Source organism: Canis lupus, chromosome 33, assembly GCF_048164855.1.
Source record: "Canis lupus baileyi chromosome 33, mCanLup2.hap1, whole genome shotgun sequence".
Lineage (NCBI taxonomy): Eukaryota > Metazoa > Chordata > Mammalia > Carnivora > Canidae > Canis > Canis lupus.
In genome coordinates this window covers 29,159,198-29,180,442 of record NC_132870.1, presented here as the reverse complement: position 1 = coordinate 29,180,442, position 21,245 = coordinate 29,159,198, and the positions used below count along the sequence as shown (strand labels likewise).

Here is a 21,245-nt window from a genome sequence, read left to right as displayed (position 1 = left end):
GTGTATTAATATAAGTTAAATAGCTTCTTTCAGGAGAAAGATCATCAGCAAACATTTTTCAAGTGTGTTGTTATAGGTAAATTAAGCTTTCTTTTCTGTCTTTCAAAACAGAAAGAATGAAATGATCTAGGTTAAACTCTATGGCTAAGTCGTTGCATGACCTTGAATAAAACTTCACCTTTCCTGCGCCTCACTGTTCTTATCTCCGGAACAGGGGAGTTAAATCAGAGGCTGTCTAGTTCTCAAAATAACGTGACCTAATGTTATAGTTAATTAGGGTTAACTCTGTCCAGATACTGAACTTCTAGTTTGATCAGTGTGCGAAGATCGTTCCAAAGGAAGTCAAGAAACCTATGAATCAATTCTAGGGGCACCACCAGCAACATGGGACATACGGTAATGGCATGATAACTCTCCTGATCGTCTCAAGGACTGAACCAGGTAAAGTATGTCTTATAATCTGTATAGTAGAGAAATTAGGAGTGTAATTACCGTTAAAGTAGATCTTTGAAACCCCGTTATACGTTATCACTCCAACAAGTAGCAGGCTGAGTCCCTGTTACTTAGATGGTTAGGTCTTGTGACTCGTTACTTCTGTGGGTTACAGGTACTGACATAGGCTCAGAGTGAGAAAGGAGACGACTGGAGGGCTGGGTCACCTCCAGAGAGCGCCTATCTGAATATTTACAAGAACATCACGGGATACACTAAAAATAAACAAGAAAGAAAGGGGGAAGGAGGGCAGCCAGCCGGGTGGCTCAGTGGTTGAGCGTCTGCCTTTGGCCCAGGGCGTGGTCCCGGAGACCCGGGATCGAGTCCCACGTTGGGCTCCCTGCATGGAGCCTGCTTCTCCCTCTGCCTCTCTCTGTGTGTCTCTCATGAATAAACAAGTAAAATCTTTTTAAAAGGCCGGGGGGTGGGGGTGGGGAGGAAAGAATTCTCTGGCAGAAGAGGAAGAGGTGCAAAGGCAAGACCAAGCTAGGGAAATGGAATAAGTAGCAAGGATGGGGGGCGGGGGCGGGGGCGCGGAGCGGGAAGGGCAGGGCAGGCCCGGGAGCCAGGGCGGCCGGGGGCAAGGGTGGCGGCGAAGGAGCTGCCAGTCCGGCGACTCGCCAAAGCCCGCACCGGGCGGAGGAGGGGACCGGGAGGGTGGGGCTTGCGGAGGGCAAAGGCAAGCCAAGACTTAAAAAGGGAGATGGCCCCAGCTGCTTGAGGCCGCCAGTGACTTCCGAGGCCCAGGGCAAGGGACCCCACGAGAGATCACGGCGGGGAGGCCCCCCGCCAGGCAGCCAGCGGAGCGGGCTCGCGAGGGGGGCACACGCACGCGAGGGAGCGCCCGGGGAGCGCCCGGCCGCCGCGCCACCATGTGCGAGCTGTACAGCAAGCAGGACACCCTGGCGCTGCGGAGGAAGCACATCGGGTGAGGGCTCCAAAGGCGCGGCGCGGCGCGCGGGGGGGCGGGGCGCGAGACGGCGGCTGTGGCCGGTCCTCCCGCCGCACCTGCGCGCGCCCGCCCCGGGGGTGAGGTCCCCGCCACCGCCGCACCTGCGCGCGCCCGCCCGGGGGTCCCCGCCGCACCTGCGCGCGCGCGCCCGCCCCCGGGGGTCCCCGGCCGCCGCCTGTCCCCGCGCTGCCCGCGCTCCGCAGCCCGCCGAGGGGGCGGAGGGGGCGGAGGGGGCGGAGGGGGCGGGGGGGTGCGGCCGGCGGCTGGAGGGCTTGACCCGCGAGGGTCCCGAGCCGCAGCCCGGGAACTCCACTCCCCGGACGGGCGCTGCGACGGGAGATGGGTAGCTCCCCGCCACGGGCCACCAGCTCGAACGTGTCTCAGAATTTATGGGCTCAAAATAGTTGTCACCGCGGCCGTGAAGCAAACTCATTCTGACAACTTCTGCCTCCAGCGGACCCTTTCTTCCTGCGTGCTTGGTTAGCAGATCGAGGGCTAACCCAGGGGGGTGGAATGCAGCTCTCCCGACGTGCTCGCCCAAGCGGCGCCCCCGCTGCGCTCTGCAGATGCGCTGCTCTCGCCGGTCCGCTTCTGTTTTGCCCGCGTTAGAAGCGTCCAGGACTGGCCGTGAAGGGGGACCTGGCCCCTGGTCCTAGGACGGTGTCTCGTCACCTGTGCGACCTCTGTCCAGTTACTTTAATTTCCCCTTCTGCGGAAGCAGGAGTCACATTCTGCTTCACAGGAGCGAGCCCGTGAGATTATTAATAAGCGTGATCGGGTTTTTAAGAAGGCACGTGTGAGTATGAAAGATGATCGCAGGGTTCACGCGGAATCCACGCTGTCCCGGGCGCACTCGAGACAGGACTGGGGAACGTAGGAAAGAAGAATTGGTGTCCTCTTCTGAGAAGTGCTGGCCGGTTGCTCCTACTCATCTGCTGGTCTCAACCGGGGAGGTTTCTAGATGCCTCTTAGGAGACTGGTTGGAACTCTCAACCCCGCATAGGAAAAGCCCAAAGGGTCCTATTCCTCCCTCATTAGCCAGGCAGCCCGTTACTCTTTTCTGATCACCAGTCTGTTCTGTTTAGTTTTCAGTCCCATGTAGTAGTTAGATTCCAATGCAAATTCAGTGATTTCAGAGAAACTAAACCGAAGCAATTCTGTGAAGGGAGGAGTGGAGCCGTGGACAGCCTGATAGAATTTTACCTGAAGTCTGAGTGGTGAGGTGGAAAGTACCCACAGCAAGGGAAGGTGAAGTCTGCAGTGAACAGCCCACATTCATGACTCAAAGGTTTTCTTTGGCTTTTAACTCACAGGTATATAATCTCACAGCTGGGATTGAACCAATAAGAAATTCTCATTGAATATTAGTTTCATTTTAACTGATGACACTTAAGCTGAGGCAGTTTTAAATTAAGATTACCTATACACAATAATTAAAACAGTTTCTAAAAAGTTGCATATCAATTTAATATATAAGCATCGAATTACCCTTCAAAATACCTCCAGTGCACGTGCCATTTTCTTTGTGCAGGCAAAGTCACCAAAGTTAAAATAACATATTCCATTTTAGTTTCTACATGTTCAGAGGGTGAACATCAGAAAACTTTGTGATGTTTCTCTGTTGCTAAAATTTATACTCCAGACATTCATCCAAATAACCAAGAATATGGATGACTTTTTATTATGCTCAAAATAATGGATTAAGGGGTAAGAAGAATAGTTGGATTTCATTATTTAAAAATGGTAAATCCATTTGATACAGGACAGGCACCACTTAAAAGACTTAAACCAGTCTCTTGTAAAATCTCTTCTACAGTATTTATTATCAATTTATTTGTACTTAGCTTTCAGTGTTATTCATTTCTTTAATTAGATCAGAAGAGGAGAGAGAGAAAGCAAGCAAGCACTGTCTTGGGTTGTGGTTTGGACAGTCTACTTCCAAATTGTTTGTTTGTTTTTTTTCACTTACTAGCTGTGTAATCTTTTTTTTTTAAGATTTTATTTATTTATTCATAGAGTCAGAGAGAAAGAGAGGGAGAGACACAGGCAGAGGGAGAAGCAGGCATCATACATACAGAGAGCCCGATGTGGGACTCAATCCAGGGTCCCCAGAATCATGCCTTGGGCTGCAGGCGGTGCTAAACCGCTGCGCCACCGGGGCTGCCCTAGCTGTGTGATCTTGAACAAATTTCTTGATTTTTCTGTGCCTCAGTTTCCTCACCTATAAAAATGTGAATAATAGCCCCTACTTCATTTGATATTTGGGAGGATTAAATGAAATACTTGTAATACTTGTTGCTTCCTGACACATAGTAAACTTCAAAAAAAAGAAAAGTTAGGTTTTTGGTTTTTCCTTTGTTGTGTTTTGTTTTGTTTTCTGGTAGAATAAAACTTCCCAAAGAAAAATTAGTTATTGATGTGTGTAATTAGAGCTGTCAGAGTTGATCCATGTACCTCTAAACAGAGTTGTCAAATCGTGGCAAACCTAATATAACAAACATATAAACTGTGAGCAATGTCACAAAGGGGGGATTAAAGTAGAAGGTTCCATGCTATTGTGAAATGATAATTTTAAAAAAAATAACGTATGTCACCCAGATTGTGTTTTTCCCTTTCCTTTATGTAATTGAAATTTTCCACTGATCGTGACCTTCAACTGAGAAGGAAAAACACGGAGCAGTCCTTCCAGACCGAAGTGTTTCCTTTCATTATTTCTAGGCCCTCCTGCAAAGTCTTCTTTGCTGCGGATCCCGTCAAAATAGTGCGAGCCCAGCGGCAGTACATGTTTGACGAGCGAGGCGACCAGTACCTGGACTGCATCAACAACGTTGCCCACGGTAAGCGTCCTGGTCCTGTCCCTGCTGTGGAGCGAGGCGGACGCAGCATCACTAAGATGTGCCCCGGGCGGCAGGTGCCTGGGCCTCTGGGTGGGTGGGGGGGGGGGGGGGCGCAGTGCTAGCCTGGCAAAGTCACAGCGCACTGTGGCAGGGAAAGCCACTCAGCTTTTTTTCTTTCTTTTTTTTTTTCCTCCCCCTTGCTTCAGAATTCCCCTCACTTCCCATGGAATTTAGAATTGTAATTCCTTTTTTGGGTTTTTGCCTCCTAAATTTTAGTGGGACACTGTCACCCAGAAGTGGTCAAGGCTGCCCTGGAACAGATGGAAGCGCTGAACACAAATTCTCGATTCCTCCATGACAATATTGTTGAGTATGCCAGGCGCCTGTCAGCAACCCTGCCGGAGAAACTCTCCGTTTGCTATTTTACAAACTCGGGGTATGTTTTGAGGTTTCGCACCTGCCCCCATTCCCACCAGTCTGGTTTTTTACCCTCTCACACATAACCTTTCTTTTTTATTCCTGGTGGAGCATATACGGCTAAGGTTTCCAGAGATTCTTGCCCTTTACTAAATGACAACCCGATGGGGCCTGATGGTTCTGTTTCTTTGGCTTTACTTCATGAGCTTGTGGTAGATAAGACCCCCAGCAGTGCGTTCCAGGGTTTCTGACCCAGTCAGTGACACTAACATGTACATGCCACTCAACTTTTTATTACTGAGGCTTCCTTGGTGAAAGATGGGGAAAGCAGACCTGGTATGCCTTCCTATCCCTAAAGGTTAAATCCTTGGGTGGTAACAATGGCAAAAATATCCAAGCCCGCCGTTCATGTGAGAAAACCTAACCAGTCAAATGACTCTCACCTACTGAGAAGGTAGAGTAAGTAGCTAAAGAGTCAGTGGGCCTGGATAGTTTTTTTATGGCATGAATGAGGGATTTTAGCAAAAAAAGAATCCTACTAAACAAGCCATAACTTTGGTAAAGCTTTTGATTGACTTGCTTCTTAGGCATTCAACATTTCCTCAACACAAATACAAAAAAGGCAAGAGGAAATTCAAAAGAATAGATGTGTTCCAGCCTTTAAATTCTGTAAATCCAAGTTATTATGTATACATTCTGTGGACTATTATGCAGACATTAAAAATATGTTTTTGGAACTACATGTCTAATGACAGGTGAAAAGCTCAAAATGAGATGTTATATTGGGAAGAAAGCTGTACAAACAGCAAAAACTCATATTTTAAAAATTATGTATATGTATAAATGTATTAAAACTATTAGAAATTCTGTAAATGTTCAATTATATGATACTGTGATTCACTTTTGTCTTCAATGAAATTTTAAACCAAATTTATAAGCAGAAGATTGTCCCTTTTTCGTTGTAAAGAATTAAGGTATTTTAGGATCTAATTTATTGTTCTAAAGCATTTTTGCCTTCAGCACATTAAATATTTGACTTTGATTTCTAAGGAATCCTCTATTGTCAAAGAGTGCTGTCACCGGAGACTGGAGGTGACAGACTTAGGACAGTACAAAGAATAATCTTAAAGTTAAACAGACTTCAGTCTGGATGCTGGCTCTATGTCTTACTAGCTGCGAGAACCTCTGCCTCCTTCACCTCTCTGACGAGGTTTCTTTATCCCTAAAAAGGAGATGGCAACCCTTGCCTTGCAAAGGAGTTACTAGAATAAATGCAAACAAAACACTGAGCATGATGTCTGGCAGATAGTAAACATCCCACAAATGATTGTTTTCTTTTTCTGTGTCTGAGTAGTATATTTAGGCTATCTAAGCCAAATAGAAAAAAATTATGATCTTTATTTTATCGATAAGGAACTGATCGACTATTGGGTCAGTACAACCACAACATAGTTTAGTGGTCAAGTTGATGGGCTCTCCCACTCCCATTCCTCCCTTTGAGATCAGGCTTAATGTGGGCTTCCCAATATTCTCAACGTTAGTCACCTACCGATGTCGCTGCTGAACTGGGCAGAAGTTTGAAATGAGCAGTGAATCCTTTGAATTGGGTTTCTTCTGTGTGTCTCGTTCTTTATTGAAGATATCTGGGAAACTTGTGTTGGAAGGATGAAGTGAGATCACCGAGTGGGCAAGACCAAAGGGGAGAGAGAGGATTCCCCGTACATTTCTGAATGACTGGGATCTTACAACTTTTGTAATTAACATTTTGAAATACTTGAAAGAGTGTATTGAAATATTTTAAAAAAGAACGTATAACCCCTCTCTCTGAGTTGTCTTAACAGATCTGAAGCCAATGACTTAGCGTTACGTTTGGCTCGGCAGTTCAGAGGCCACCAAGATGTGATCACTCTTGACCAGTAAGTTGTAGGTGCAAGACTTCTAAATAAGAAGCTCCTTTAAGAGACAAAATTTTACTGTTCCTGTCCATAGTAATACTACAAGCATATATGGAGGAGGGTGGATACATGGCATGATGATTTTTATTATGTATTAAGGTATCAGGGCCAGCTTAGGCCTGCAAGATACTTAATTCCGTCTAAGTTCCTGCAAATGGAGGGGGCTCTCTTGGATGCTGTGATCATGGCCTTATGGGCTTTGCATGAATCATTAACTGTTTATTGAGCCACTATAATGCATTACTCAATATCTTTCAAAATAAAAATAGAATTGATTTCTTCAGACTCTATACGTTCACATCACTACTGTGATTATCCACTGTAATTAATTTAAAAGATAACAATTTAGAGCAAATTTTAAAGAAAATAAGAAACCAAGTACTTTCTCCTTAGTTTATGACTATTACCAGCCATTATTTAATCTCATCTCTTTAACATGAATTTATTACATTTAAAATAAATTCATTTTCTTTTCATTTGTTTTCTACCTCTCTGCCCCCCTAATCTCAGTCACAGAAGATTAAATTGAACACAAACCTCATTTCTTGCCATTAAATAGGCTTCTCTTGTGTTATGCGTTGGACCATATGTTCATTTTCTATTGCTGCTATGAGAAATTAACCACAAATGTAGTGACTTAAGCAACATGAATTTATTCTCTCATGGTTCTGGAGGTCAGAAATCCAAAATGGGTCTCCCTGGACCAAAATCAAGGTGTCAACAGGACTGTGTGCTCCTTCTGGAAGCTCCTTCTGTTTTCTTGCCTTGCCCACCTTTTAGAGGCTGCCTGCCTTCCTTGCTCGGGAGCCCTCCTCTCATCTTCAGAGCCAGCCATTCCACCACTGCCCCCAGCCTCACCTCACTTCCTCTGCCTCTGTCCACCATCCCCTTGCCTCCTCCTTTCGCTTGTAAAGACTCTTGTGATTCCACTGGACCCTCCAGGATTGCCTCTCCATCTCAAGATTCTGAATTTACTCACATCTGTGAGGGCCCTTTGGCCATGTAACATATTCCTAGGTTCCTAGGACTAGAATGTGGGCATCTTGAGAGGGGGTGCATTGTTCTGCCTACCATAGTTCATTTTTTGTTTCTCTTTTATTCCCGTTTCCCCCCCTCACCTACAAACAACTGTTCTAATCTGTTAGATGTACATCTTTTATTTTTGTATTCCTTTTTTTAAAGATTTCATTTATTTATTTGAGAGAGAGCATGGGGGGCAGGGGTAGAGGGAGAAGCAGACTCCCTGCCAAGCAGGGAGCCTGATGCGGGGCTGGATTCCAGGACCCTTGGATCATCACTTGAGCCAAAGGCAGACACTTTTTTTAACTGACTGAGCCACCCAGGTTCCCTATTTTTGTATTTTTATTAATATATATTATGTGAATCTGTTTTAATTTTACAAAAACTGCTATAAATCTCTTTCTGTTTTGAACTTTTTTCCCTCGGCACTGTTTCAAGTCTGTATTACTGGATGTACATCTAGTCTCTTAATTCAGTGTTGTCTGGTAGAAATATAGTATGAGCCACATAGGGCATTTAAAATTTCCTATTAGTCAATATATTCAAAATATCACTTCAACAGTTAATATAAAATATATTGAGTTTTTCTTTTTTTTTTTTTTTTATTAAATCTCCAAAATCCAATGTGTGTCCTACACTTACCATGTGTGGGCAGTAGCTGCCATAGGGGACAGTGCAGCTCAAACTCCTGCCTCATCCTCCCCACAGAGGAGGCTACTGTCACTCTCCTTTTCTCCTCACTTCTGGAAGTGACTCTCATTGAGCATCCTTGTACGTGTGACCTTATGGACCTTTTAAGAAGGTCTTAGGGATAAACACCCAGAAACAGGATTGCCAGCCCCTAGGGGTCCCAGAAACATTGTTAATTTGACTAACTACTGCCAGATTAGTCTCCAGAACGGTTGCATGAAAGGTCCCATTTTCCCCTATTCTCACCAAAACCTTATAGTACCCTGCTTTCTCATTTTTTTCTAACTTCTGCCAGTCCAATAACTAAAATGGTATCAATGTTGTTTTAATGTGCAGTTTCCTAATTATGGGTTTGAGTATCTCTTCAGATACATGCATTTGTGATTTCTCTTCTGAGAAGTACCTGTTCATATTCTTTGCCCATTTTTCTTTTGGGATTCCCATCTGTTTCTTGTTGGTTTGTGTTTGCTGATATAGTCTAGATCAAAAGATTTCAACCTTGACTGTGTCTTAAAATTACCTGGGAAAAAATTTCCCTAAATGCCAATGCCCAGGTCCCACACCAGACCAATTAAAGAAAATCAGAAGTGGATTCCAGGAAACACTATATATTCTTAAATTTCCCAGGTATTTCTACCATGTGGGCAGAGTTGAGAACCACCAGTGTGAATGAGCATTTTACTTTGAAACATTTCAGAATCTTTTCCCACACTATCATGTGTCTTTTAGCTTTGTCCATGGTATCTTTCAACAGAAATCTTTCATTTTGATCAGATCAAATAAATAAAATTTTCATCATACGGTTTATGTGTTCTAAGTTTTGTTAATATCTCTCCCCCTACACCTCCCACATCCCCAGAGCACAAAGATATTCTTTTTCATTTTCTTCTACTGCCTCGTATGAAATCTACCCCTGTGTTACATTTATGTGTGGGTGTGTCTCTGATTTGACCTTCTGTCCCAGTCTCCAGTTTGTTCTCATTTGGATGCATGCTAACTTTATTACTGTGGCTTTGTAGCATGCTTTAATCTTGCTAAGGGAAGTCCTCTCTCTTTGTTTTATCTATTCATGGGCTTTTTAAAAATTTCTTTTCCAGATCTCCCAATTATGCCTCTGTGCAAGAAACAGAAAAGGGAATATTATAACCACCTATATTTTAAGCAAGAGAAAAGACTCTCACAGCCACTTGGCCATCTCTCAATCATACTTCTTCCTGAAGAGACCTCCTGCTCTTACCAACTTGTGTTTGCCCAGCATATGCAATCAGACATCCCATAGAAACCATTCCAGACAGAAACACAGCCCATTCTGTGATGTAAAGTTGTTTTTAGAATTTACTAGAATGTAACTGTCAAATAAATTTAAAGGATACATACTTTTCAAGTTTTTCATGAAGCTATAGAAAACAATTTTTACATTTAGACAACCTAATTTAGCACACCTAATATCATCCTAAGAAATTAAGTTTTCTTTGCCTGCTTAAAAAAATTGTCTATGAGGATACATACTTGGTTTCCTATGTGTTTTATTACATGAACAAAGAGAACTGGACAAATTAAATGGCCAATCTTGCCATGAAGAATTAGATCCTGTATAGTTCTATCTGGCACTAAGGTTGAGATTTTCCCTTGATGACGTACAATGCTATTTTTCATATACTACAAAAACTTCCTTCTCTGAGTGATTTTAGTTACTGTTCTTTTTCTTTCAGTGCTTACCATGGTCACTTATCATCTTTAATTGAGATCAGCCCATATAAATTCCGAAAGGGCAAAGATGTCAAGAAAGAATTTGTGCATGTGGTAAGCATCTTAGAATCCAAAAATCAAAAAAAAAAAAAAAAGAATCCAAAAATCAGAAAGTTAGTACTGGAAGAATGCCTAAGGACAATCCAGCCTGATCCTTCCATCAAAATGAAGCTATGAAAAAAGAAATTAAGATCAAGAGCATTTATGTGACTTACTAAAGTCAAAAGGCCAGAAAATGACAGGATATGGTTTAAAATCCATTGATGAGCATCACAATCAGCAAATTAGCATAGTGGTAGTGAAAGCTATTATTCATTGCTATCATTTTATTTTCCTCACCTTTTGGTCTTCAAGTTTTCTGTCACTGATGCCAGCTTGAAATTTGGAGTTAAATCTAACATGTATGAATGTCTTAAACTGCTCTATGCTAAATTGTTATATAGAGTTATGAAGTAAAATGAAAAGTAAAAAAAAAATAAAGAAACCAATCAAGTCATTGTTGAAACATAAAAACTCATTTGGTTTAATTAAGGATCAGTAGTCTTTCATAAGAGAATTGTCAGTTCTTTCTTCCAAAATGTTAAGACTTGGCATCAGTGCTAAAGCATTCTAGTTTTTGGATGATTGCAGTTTGCCATATAGTCGGTAAGTGTTGGTTTATTTTCAATATAGAATAGTTAATAAAATTTTCATCCATTGAAATTTTCAAATACAGCAATCACACTTGTTGATTTGAATGTGTTCTTTATTTGAATAGGGATGCAGTCTTGACTTACAAGGGTCTAGGAGCAAATCCAAGCTCCTGTTCACAATACAAAGACCTCAGCTTTCACAGAATTCAGGAATGTTAAGGAAAAAGAACAAAAGAACCTAGAGTCACTTAAGTCCACATAGTTACCTTTCTAAATGCTCTTGTGGGGAAGTGCCTTTTTGCAATAGCTCATCTGTCCAAGACGTGAATCTAAAGAAACTCTACCATTTGGTTTTCAGGCACCAGCTCCAGATACTTACAGAGGAAAATACAGAGAAGACCATGCAGACCCAGCCAATGCTTATGCAGATGAAGTAAAGGAAATTATTGAAAAAGCTCATAACAGTGGGAGGAAGGTTTGTATTTATAGTTTTGAAAACAGCTTAACATCTTTTATGAAGTGGACTGAAATCACTGTGACACACTGGAAAGGTGGAAAAGGATTAGATCTCAATTCCCTTTCTATTTTTCTCCACTTACATTTCATTCAGCTCATGTTTCAAAAAGTGCATTATTATGATCATCCTCTAAGATTATCTATTTTTATTTATTCTGGAAATGCAATCACTATGCCTGTTCCAGGACTGGTGGCCTAATTCTCACTTTCCCAGTGGGATGCCGACTCTTGTCCAAAGGGCTAGAGGGAGAGAGGATTAGGAAAGGTGATAGGCCATGGACAGACTCTTCCAAATGAAAGTAGCATGGGAAGCTGAAATAGGAAGAAGGGGAAGAGGCATAGTGGCCTTGGGGCCTCTGAACCAATGAGGGTTCCTAGGCCCAGGAAGCCTTGGTGCTTCCCTTGAACTGGTACAACTTTCCTGAAGCTGAAGACCCTGGGTTAACAAAGGCAAAACAAATGTTTCTCCAATCTGAGCCTGAGCTTCAAAGACAGAACCAGAATCGTCTGGTAAGAAAAAGAGTTTCCGTTTTCTCAGTCTTCACCCTACTCAGCCCATTTGGGGGTTATTTATGTGGAGTTTTAAAGTGATTTGATATATGCTTTGCCTTTAAACTGGCTTATGGCATCAACATGGCAATACAAAAATCTTAATTGAGATAAAAAATGAAGACTTTGCTTTTTCCAATTCAAATATATTTATCTTAGTGACTAGAGAGTCATTTGTATTTAACGGTTTTCTTCCCATCCAATTCATTGTTTGTAGCTGCGCAACTAGTCCCAAGTGCTACCTGTTATGGGGAGCTCTATATGCTTTTCTTTTTCAAGGGTAGTCTGTATTTTCTTACACAACGGTAAAGAGTGCTTCTAGAAAAAAAATTCACATTACCCGGATCACGTGGTATTTTTGCTGCTAGAAGGTTCGGATAACTTTTTCAATTACATTAACATTCAGTAGTTACTGACTTGATGCTGTTCTGTTAACAATGCTGAAAGCAATGAGCAAATAGAAGATGGAGGCTTCAGAATATTAGATGTGCTTGCAAAGTCAGGGGATTTTAGAGCAGCAAACTCTTAAGTCCAATGGCTTTGTTTTATAGCTAATAAATGAAATATTTAAAAGTGAAGAACTTAAGCCAAGGTAATATAGTTACTGGATGTAGTCTGGACTAGAGCCTTGGTTCTGTTGACTCCATATCTCATCCTCTGCCTATGCTTTCTCTTCTTGATTCAATGGTACCTATTTTCTACTCCTCCTTTCTTCCTCTCTAGAGCATTTCCTTTGTAATTCCTCTTGTGAATTGCCTGATTCCACTGAGTTAAGCCCGGTTCAGGGTAAGAACTAGAAATATAGCATAGTAACTAAAGTGTGCGGCCAGAAGTCACCCTGGACTTTCCTGAGAGCAAATTCCAGGCTCAGGCAGTCCTCCTTCACCAAGCTGAGGAAACAGGCACCACGATAATGGGTTTAGAACCTGGGTAATTTTTTTAGAAATTCGTATCAAAGACTGCTCAAAACATCATTCTTGTTCAGTTGATCCTAAGGAAAACACTGCATTTAATTTTTTTTAAGATTTATTTATTTATTTATTCATGATAGACATAGAGAGAGAGAGAGAGGCAGAGACACAGGAGGAGGGAGAAGCAGGCTCCATGCCAGGAGCCCAATGTGGGACTCAATCCCGGGACTCCAGGATCACGCCCTGGGCCAAAGGCAGGCGCTAAACCGCTGAGCCACCCAGGGATCCCCTGCATTTAATTTAATAATGGAGAACTGGAGGTTGCCCTTCCTCCATTTCTCATGGTAGTTCCACTGGTACTCTAGAATTTTAGAAACAGGTGCTTCAGATCAGTTGCTTCTCCAATGCGAACATCTTTTCTTTTTGTCATCAAGTGGCCTATTTGCTACTTGACATAGGTCCATTCCCAACCATTTTGAAAATTACCTGCTCTGTTAAGAAGTCCTCTTTTTTAGGGGGTTCAAGGGGGACCTAATGGACTTTGACGCCGTCTTCTCTTGTATAGATTGCTGCCTTTATTGCTGAATCCATGCAGAGTTGTGGCGGACAAATAATTCCTCCAGCAGGCTACTTCCAGAAAGTGGCAGAGTATGTACTTGACCTGGGCATTCTTTGTCAAACTGAAGGCTCTGTGACAGTTCTGAGAGGCCATATTGGTTAAAATATTGAAATACTTCCAGACTAGCTGGTCAATAGCCACTTCGGCATGCCTGCCACACCAGGACTCCCCAGAACCCCTCTACCTTCCCAAGATCCAGCAAATAAAGGGATAAAGGGTTTACACCGGTCCAGCAGGGGGAGCCTCCGGGGCTGGGCTCCGGTCCCCAGCCTGGCCTCCTCCCTGGCTGGTGCCCATGCCTTACCAATTAGTAAAACTTTGAAGATTAACCCTGCTAAACACTACTTCTTGTTCACTTCTCTCTCTTCCCACTTAAAATACCACAGTATAGCTTACTTGAAGCAGCACAAACCTAAATAATAAGAATGTGTCTACTCTGGAAATTATGTGATTATATTTCAAAGTCAGTGACATCATGGAGATGTCACTGGGGATTTGAGCACGGAAATGTTTTTGACAACGATTCCAGACCTCAAGTTAACATTTTCTTAGGCCCTCCATAATCGGTATCTTTGTGGGTGGGTTTGGGGATTCTCGATGACTTGAAAACATTAGATTTCCCTTTTGCTTTGCAGATATGTACACAGAGCAGGAGGTGTGTTTATTGCTGATGAAGTTCAGGTGGGCTTTGGCCGAGTTGGGAAACATTTCTGGAGCTTCCAAATGCAGGGCGAAGACTTTGTTCCGGACATCGTCACAATGGGGAAACCAATGGGCAATGGCCACCCAATGGCATGCGTGGTAACAACCAAAGAAATCGCAGAAGCCTTCAGCAGTTCTGGGATGGAATACTTCAATACGGTAAATTTTGGCCTCCCGGTTTGTGCTAAGAGGGGAAAATATTGTGTGTTCTTATACTTCTTGCCAATGTAGTAAAAAATAAAGTTTAGTATTGCCAGCTAACTACCCCAGGACCCTAGCCAAACTTTTATCTAACTATATTTCATTCTCTGGCATAATTCTTGTATTTTTCCTTGTGTATCTTTCCCCTTTCTAAAATGATTAATTGTTCCAGTGATAAATGGTTGCCTTGCTAAACTCTAGAGATTATGATGTTTCATTCACAGGTGGTATGATCTTCTTTATTTTGTATCACATTTAAATTCCCCAAACATTTCTAAAGTGTTTAGATGATACAGTACTATAAATGTTATATGGCTGTCACAGGAGATACTAAAGTTTCTATCTTTGGGAAATTTTATTTCCTTGGTTTTACCCCCCAAAAGTCATGAACTTTAAGCTTGGAAAAATTATTGTAGTTTGTGCCATATGTGTAATAGGACTTGTGACAATGAAAAGTAAGATTCAAATCTAAGGACATAAATTATTGAGAGAAAATGCCATTGCTTAGCTGTTTTTACACAAGTGTTCAGAGGTAGAACCCTTATCCCCCTCAGCGAACCACACTCTGAAATTCTTAGTTCCCAGTGCAATGTCTGGTTTTTGTTTAGATGAACTAATAAATTCCCTGATAGTCCTTCATACCAATTATGCAGCATGGAGAATAAAATTTGGAATTAATTTTCACTCAGTCGTAAACAAATAGAATCACACTATATTCCAAATCTAAAAAGTTTACATCACAAGAGAAAAATTCACTGAAATTATATCTTTACCTGCTTATGTATGAGCCAATTTCTCGTAGATGAAGCAATACCAATAATTCAACCATTGTGGATTCTTTTAAATCTTTTTTCTGCAGTATGGAGGAAATCCAGTATCTTCTGCTATTGGTTTGGCTGTCCTGAATGTAATTGAAAATGAAGACCTTCAAGGAAATGCCACTAGAGTGGGGGATTATCTTACTGAGTTACTCAATAAACAGAAGGCTAAACACACTTTGATAGGAGACATCAGGTACGTTTATTATGAAATTGTCGTGTGGCTATTCATTTTTCCAAATGAAAATAGCTTAAACTTTATCTTATAAATTTAAAATAAATTACATAAAACTAAATCTAGAAAACACTAAAAAACATTTTTAAAAACCTCATTGTTAATTTAGAACCCTGATATAAAAATTAACCACTGTTAACCACTGTATATATCGTTCCCAACTTTTATACTTTAAAAAATAAATAAAGCCAGTATAACTTTAGCCCCTAAGAGATGAGAAGAAGTAACTTAAAGTAACTCTAAAAGATTTATTAAAAATTATTAAAATTACATCCTGGAAAACTTGGTATTTTTCATATATATAAACATTGAACATTTATCATCATTACTGTCCTGAGAAACTAGCATAAGAAGGTTGTTTCTTAAGACTTTTTCTTTTATAATTAAGTAAAGAAAAAAAACTGGGTGACAAAACCAAGTTGATTTCAAAAACTGGAAAGACCTGTGGCACTGGATTGATATCTTGGATTAGTTAGAATCAATAACAGGTTACCCCTACAGGGAATTATATCCAGCTTCAAATTAAACTGAAGTTTGGGGACAGTGGTAATATTTTATGACAATGCAGTATCTTATAGAGCATCTGTCATGTTTTCTCTCTTTACCTTCCTCAGGGGCATCGGCCTGTTTATCGGAATTGACTTGGTGAAGGACCGGCAGGAAAGGACCCCCGCCACAGATGAAGCTCAACATGTCATCTACAAGTAAGAGCACCCCGACACCCGACTGGTCTCCCGCCTTGACACCTGTCCCCTCTCCCCCCCCGTACCCCCCCATAACTTGAAATCTTCTTTTACTCCCCCCCACATCTCCAAATAAGGGAAGTTTGAGACGCATGCAGTTGATAAATGTGGGCTGCTTGCATGAGAATACTGAGCTGCTCTGTGTTCACATCATTCTTAAATAACCTGTTACTAGTTGTATGCACTCACGCATATTTCCTGCGCTAATTAGGATGAAAGAAAAGCGAGTCCTTCTCAGTGCCGACGGACCTCATAGAAATGTGCTTAAAATAAAACCACCTATGTGCTTCACGGAAGAAGATGCGAAATTTATGGTGGACCAACTCGATGAGATCCTAACAGGTCTGTTCACTGACATTTAGGATGCCACCTTGTCCCACACTGGGTCATACAGAACGTGCGTGGGGTTTTTCACAACAGAAGTGAAAGAGATTGGAAATGAATGTGCAACTTTGTATGTAGAACTAGAAAAAGGTAGCTGAAAAGGTAATAACTATGTAGACTCTTCATTAAATCTAAATTTTCTGCCCGGGCTCCCACAGCTCCAGCTCTGGGTTTTTAAGGACCTGAAGACAACTTTATTTTTCTCTACTTTCACTTTTTAAAAAAGCTGCAGGTCTGCCTTACACTGAGCACCACAGATGCTGCAGTGTACAGTGTGTTAGCATTTTGCCTTGGAAATGTGAGAAACATTAATAATAAAAATTATAGGTTACAGGTTAACAATCATTTGCTATATGCTGAATTGCTTGACTTGTGTATTTCACTTACTACATTAACTCTTGAGGCTTTCTGTTTGCCATTCAGAATTAGCCTTGTCATAGGAATTTATCTTTTGCTTACTACCTGTATTATATACTTAAGTTCATTTGTTTTTCTGTTATGAACATAAATTGAGCTTAAAAAGTGAACTAGCAATGTAAAACCATGTTGGAAAACGTAACGTACTGTCAAATGTTAGAACATTTTTTATTTTGCTTTAGTTATATTTTCAAGATTCAACTTCTCTGCTCCCTTCTCAGACTTTTGGGGTTAGGGCAAGGCCGATAAGCCAGGAATTGATATATCATACAAAATAGATTGTCAGTGTTGGAAAACTTGAGAGCCAGCCCAAGTTATCTTTAATATGGTCACTGTCTTTGAACCAAGAGTACTCTCACACCCACACTTGGCAAGCATTCTTCACACACCTGCGTGAAGGGCCAGGTGGAAAGAAGAGTATAGGATGGGGCAAGTCTGTACCCTTGCTTCAGAGTCATCTCAGAGATTGAGCATTAATAACAGTGAGGTGAAGAACTTACTTTGAATAAAGTGAATGGGGCATACCTAACACAGGTTTAGTGTCGCTTGTAAATGATAATGATGAAATGCTACAATGAAAGTTTAAAAGCAGCAATTCTAATAGTGACATGTTTCAAACACAGTACATTTACTTCTCAGTTCTTCATTAAAGGTATTTTTATTTTTAAAAAAGTATTTTTATAGACAGCAAAAAGTTTTTTTTTTTTTAAGATTTTTATGTTATCCTGTCTTCTCTATTGTATCTTCTTTGATGTAGTTTTAGAAGAAGCCATCGGAGCCAAAAGTGAGAGTGTAATCTCTGAGAATACTCCATGCAGAGCAAAGGTAAGAAAGAGTCTGCTACTCTATTTTTAGGGGAAAATTTTAAAACTTTGGAAAATTAAAAGTAATGCAAAGTTTTAAAAAATTGTACAATAACCTTTAGAATAGAATCCACCTTTGCTAGGGTTGGCTTGCTGTTGCAATTTTGAGTGCACGATTACATTCCAAAACAAGTGTCATACCACTTGAAAGAAATAAAGCAGGAGCACCTGGGTGGCTCAGTCGGTTAAGCATGTGCCTTCAGCTCAGGTCATGATCCTGGGGCCCTGGGATGGAGCCCCACATCAGGCTCCCTGCTCAATGGGGAGTCTGCTTCTCCCTCTCCTCCCCACTTGTGCTCTCTGTCACTATCTCTGTCTCTCTCTCTCAAATAAATAAAATCTTTAAAAAAAAAAAAAAGAAAAAAAAGAAATAAAGTCAAAGAGCCGTTCTTACAGGATTATACCCATAACCAAAAAAATCCCTCATGCCTGCTAAGGGAACCAGCAAAATATAGAAAGAAATGATGACAAATGTCCTAAGCTCCTTCCTGTTTGTCTGAGGGCCACCTGACACCTACACATCACTCTTTAAAATCAGCAGAAGCATTGGCAGTGAGGCTCCAAAATGCCGGGGTTTGGTCCTGAAGTGAACTAAAGCATAAACCTCGACTGGCAGCCGGGGCCTGGGAACCCTCTGGCACCAAGTGGCCTAGTTTCTGCATTTGATGTGCTTCCAGCAGAGGGCCTTTCCATTCTCTCCCCGAGCTGCCCAGGGTGTGAGAAAGAGCTCCCCGGCTCAGAAAACAGAAAGGCGAAAACTTGAGAGGCTCTGTTGCATAATTTGCTATTTGTTTATGACTTCTATGCATAAAGGAACACTCAGTGCCTCGAGTCGGCCTGCACGTACAGTGCAGTCAGCAAAGTCCTTTTTCTGGTGGAAAAACATTAGGCCCTTTGAATGAGAGCAAATGATTTGCTAACAGGATTGTTTCTGTCTCTTGGTGGAACACACACCAGTTGTAGAAATCAATTCTTATCTGAGCATGAGAGTCGCTTATCAAGCCCAGGACAGAATCGTAGCTGAGAACTAAGCAAGCATTGAAAAGAAGCTTACGAAAAAGGGAGTTCACCATGGGAAATCGCACATTGGAGTTAGCACACATGTTCCTGAAATTTTGGCTCGGAGTCCCACATTTTATGTTGACATGACATTTCAGATGTCTGTGGAAGAGACTCAGCAGGGTAAGGGGGAGGAACGAGCAGGGCTGCAGTGTTGTGTGGTGCTATGTTTGCCCGCTGCCTGCTGAGTCAGCTGTGCAGAGGCTGGGCAGGTCAGAAGTGCCGGGCCTGCTGGAGTCTGTGTGCCTGTCTTACAGATGCCTAACGAAGCACACTCGGAATTGCTTGGTGAGGGCGCCTCGGACCCCAGAGAAAATCCCGGCCAAAAGAGAAATGGACTGTGCACAGATAAACATTCCCTGCTCAGTAAGAGGCTCAAGACATGAGAGATTAGCATTTTAAAGCAGGATGAGTGTCCAGGGTTATAGAGAATCAATGGAAGTGTGTCTTCTGTTAGTAGCTGGATCCTACCCTCCAATAGTAAAATTTGCATTCCATTTAGATGTGTAAATAAAAAGATAAGGGAGTAGAAAGAATAAGCCAAGTGGTAATCAACCCATGTCAAGATGATTAGTTCAGCCTCTTGCCTGTTAATTCCTTACTTGAGGTTTCTGAAAGTACTTTATTTATTCTACTAAACTTATGCTTCAGACTGAAAATTTGGGTTGGCAGTTTTACTACTCATGTATTAATGTTTGAAATGAGAGAGCAAAGTACAATAGGTTCCTAAACTTTGGATACTTAGTGCCTTAAAAGATGAATGAATCATTATTGATGTAATTTATGTGTATATTTTGGGCTATAATAGAAGATGAGGTAAACCAAAAAATGTTTACTAGGAAAGTGTACCCTTCTTTTGAAGAGAATATTAGGGGTAGTAAAATCAAAGCTATTTGGAAAAAAATCACATACAGCAAATGTTAGGAAGTTAGTGGAGAAATCGGACCTCTGGCTAAGGACGAGGTTAGTCATGATCCTGTGGAGTCATGGTCGGGTCCTGCCAGCAGGAAGGAGGATGAGGAGTAAACCCAGCAACACTCACGCAGACATAGCTGGCACAGCAGCAGTAGCCAAAGCGCTGTGTTCAGTCAGGAGACCTCGGCTCTGTCAACGTCAGATTATGTCACGTTGGCAAGTCACTTAGCTGTCAGGTAAGAAGTTAACCGGTCATCTTCCTTTCTCATCAGATTTATCAGTACCCAACACACCCCCACATGAGAGTGGGAGCACACACACACATTTTTAATAAGACATTGGCCAAGGGAAATGAGGAAATCTGGAACCTCAAGAGTCTCTCTGTAACATGCTGGGACCACAAGACATTCACTTGGAAGCCAATGAACTGCAAGAAATTTGTTTTCATATTGACTGTGCATTCTCTCTGTCTTGCCATCCTAAGACTTGTTAAACTTTGCATTTTGGTTTTTGTTCCTACTGGAGAGTGAATAATTTTGCTGTCTGTTTCATGGCAGCTGAGAGGGATGTTGAGAGGAAAATGATTGTAAAATCCTCCTTTCTGAGTTTGTCATTAATTAAAATGCTATTTTAAAAAGCAAGGTCTCATTATTAAATACTTTTTCCTCCAAAAAAAATATAACCGACTCTATGGATTCTGGCTAGATAACACTGAGATTGGTCCCCAGGAGCTGGCAAAAACTAGGGGTTTAGAGGTCTCTGTGGCTGGCTTCTATGGAACAAGTAATTGGATCTTTCACAACACAGATCAACACCCCTTTGAGCACCACCTGTGGGCATGTGCAGACAGTAATTGTCCTCTTCATTTTGGAGTGGGTATTCAACAGAGGAAGGAGAAAATAACCCTGTGTTACACGTTTTCCAAGTATAAAATAATAGAAAATTAAGACTTTATTCTTTGATATACTGCACTCTTCTTCATTGCCTATAAGTTAGGTTTCCTTGATAAGAGGAGAGATCTAGAAGTAAGTGACACCTTCCTGAATGCAACAGAGACTCCCTGTGTGTGAGGCTCCTGGTAACTGCCTCATTTCTATGACATCACAACTGAGGTTGTGTCCATTCGGGTCCCCTGGGTCTCTAGATCAAGTCCCAAGACAGATCCAAAACCAAGATAGTTGGACATACAAGTAATAGTTTAGGGGTAATGCCTGTGAAAGATAAAGGAGCAGAGAAGCAGGAGTCGTCAGGAAAAGCTTTTGGGCCTGACATGTATGAAAAGAGAAGAACCAGAGTGGAGATTTGAGTAGGAAGAGCCTCAGCCAGAGAACAAGAAAGCTCTGAGAAAAGTCTCTGCCAGCACACTGGGGACACAGGCTCTCAGATTGCACATAAAGAACCGCGGGCAGAGATGACAGGGCCCTAGATAGCTCTACAGGCTTCCCTCACTGACCAGGAGCTCCAGGAAGCACATATCCGGCTTGAATGGTGCTGTGGATCTTGAAGATGCTGGAGCTGGAGGCCGTCAGCTGACTGCTCTCTCACCACAGGCTCCCTGTTGAAGGGAGA

The 21,245-nt window shown here is 41.8% G+C and overlaps 1 protein-coding gene across 5 annotated transcripts; it reads left to right on the top strand.

Moving 5' to 3' along the window:
- Window positions 1-422: 422 nt before the first annotated feature.
- ETNPPL (ethanolamine-phosphate phospho-lyase) lies at window positions 423-20,313 on the top strand. Of its 5 annotated transcripts, none has more exons than XM_072810800.1 (13): window positions 423-441; window positions 4,163-4,281; window positions 4,558-4,717; window positions 6,528-6,614; window positions 10,076-10,166; window positions 11,103-11,219; window positions 13,286-13,368; window positions 13,975-14,200; window positions 15,102-15,256; window positions 15,910-15,999; window positions 16,250-16,380; window positions 17,597-17,664; window positions 19,019-20,313. In XM_072810800.1, the coding sequence occupies exons 2-13, from the start codon at window positions 4,227-4,229 to the stop codon at window positions 19,145-19,147; spliced, it is 1,392 nt and encodes a 463-aa protein (XP_072666901.1). In that variant the 5' UTR covers window positions 423-441; window positions 4,163-4,226; the 3' UTR covers window positions 19,148-20,313. The 5 variants fall into 5 exon arrangements, with proteins under 5 accessions (XP_072666901.1, XP_072666899.1, XP_072666898.1 ...); XM_072810798.1 differs by lacking the exon at window positions 423-441 and adding an exon at window positions 1,197-1,420 and having other exon boundaries at window positions 6,540-6,614; XM_072810797.1 differs by lacking the exon at window positions 423-441 and adding an exon at window positions 1,197-1,420.
- Window positions 20,314-21,245: the final 932 nt, after the last annotated feature.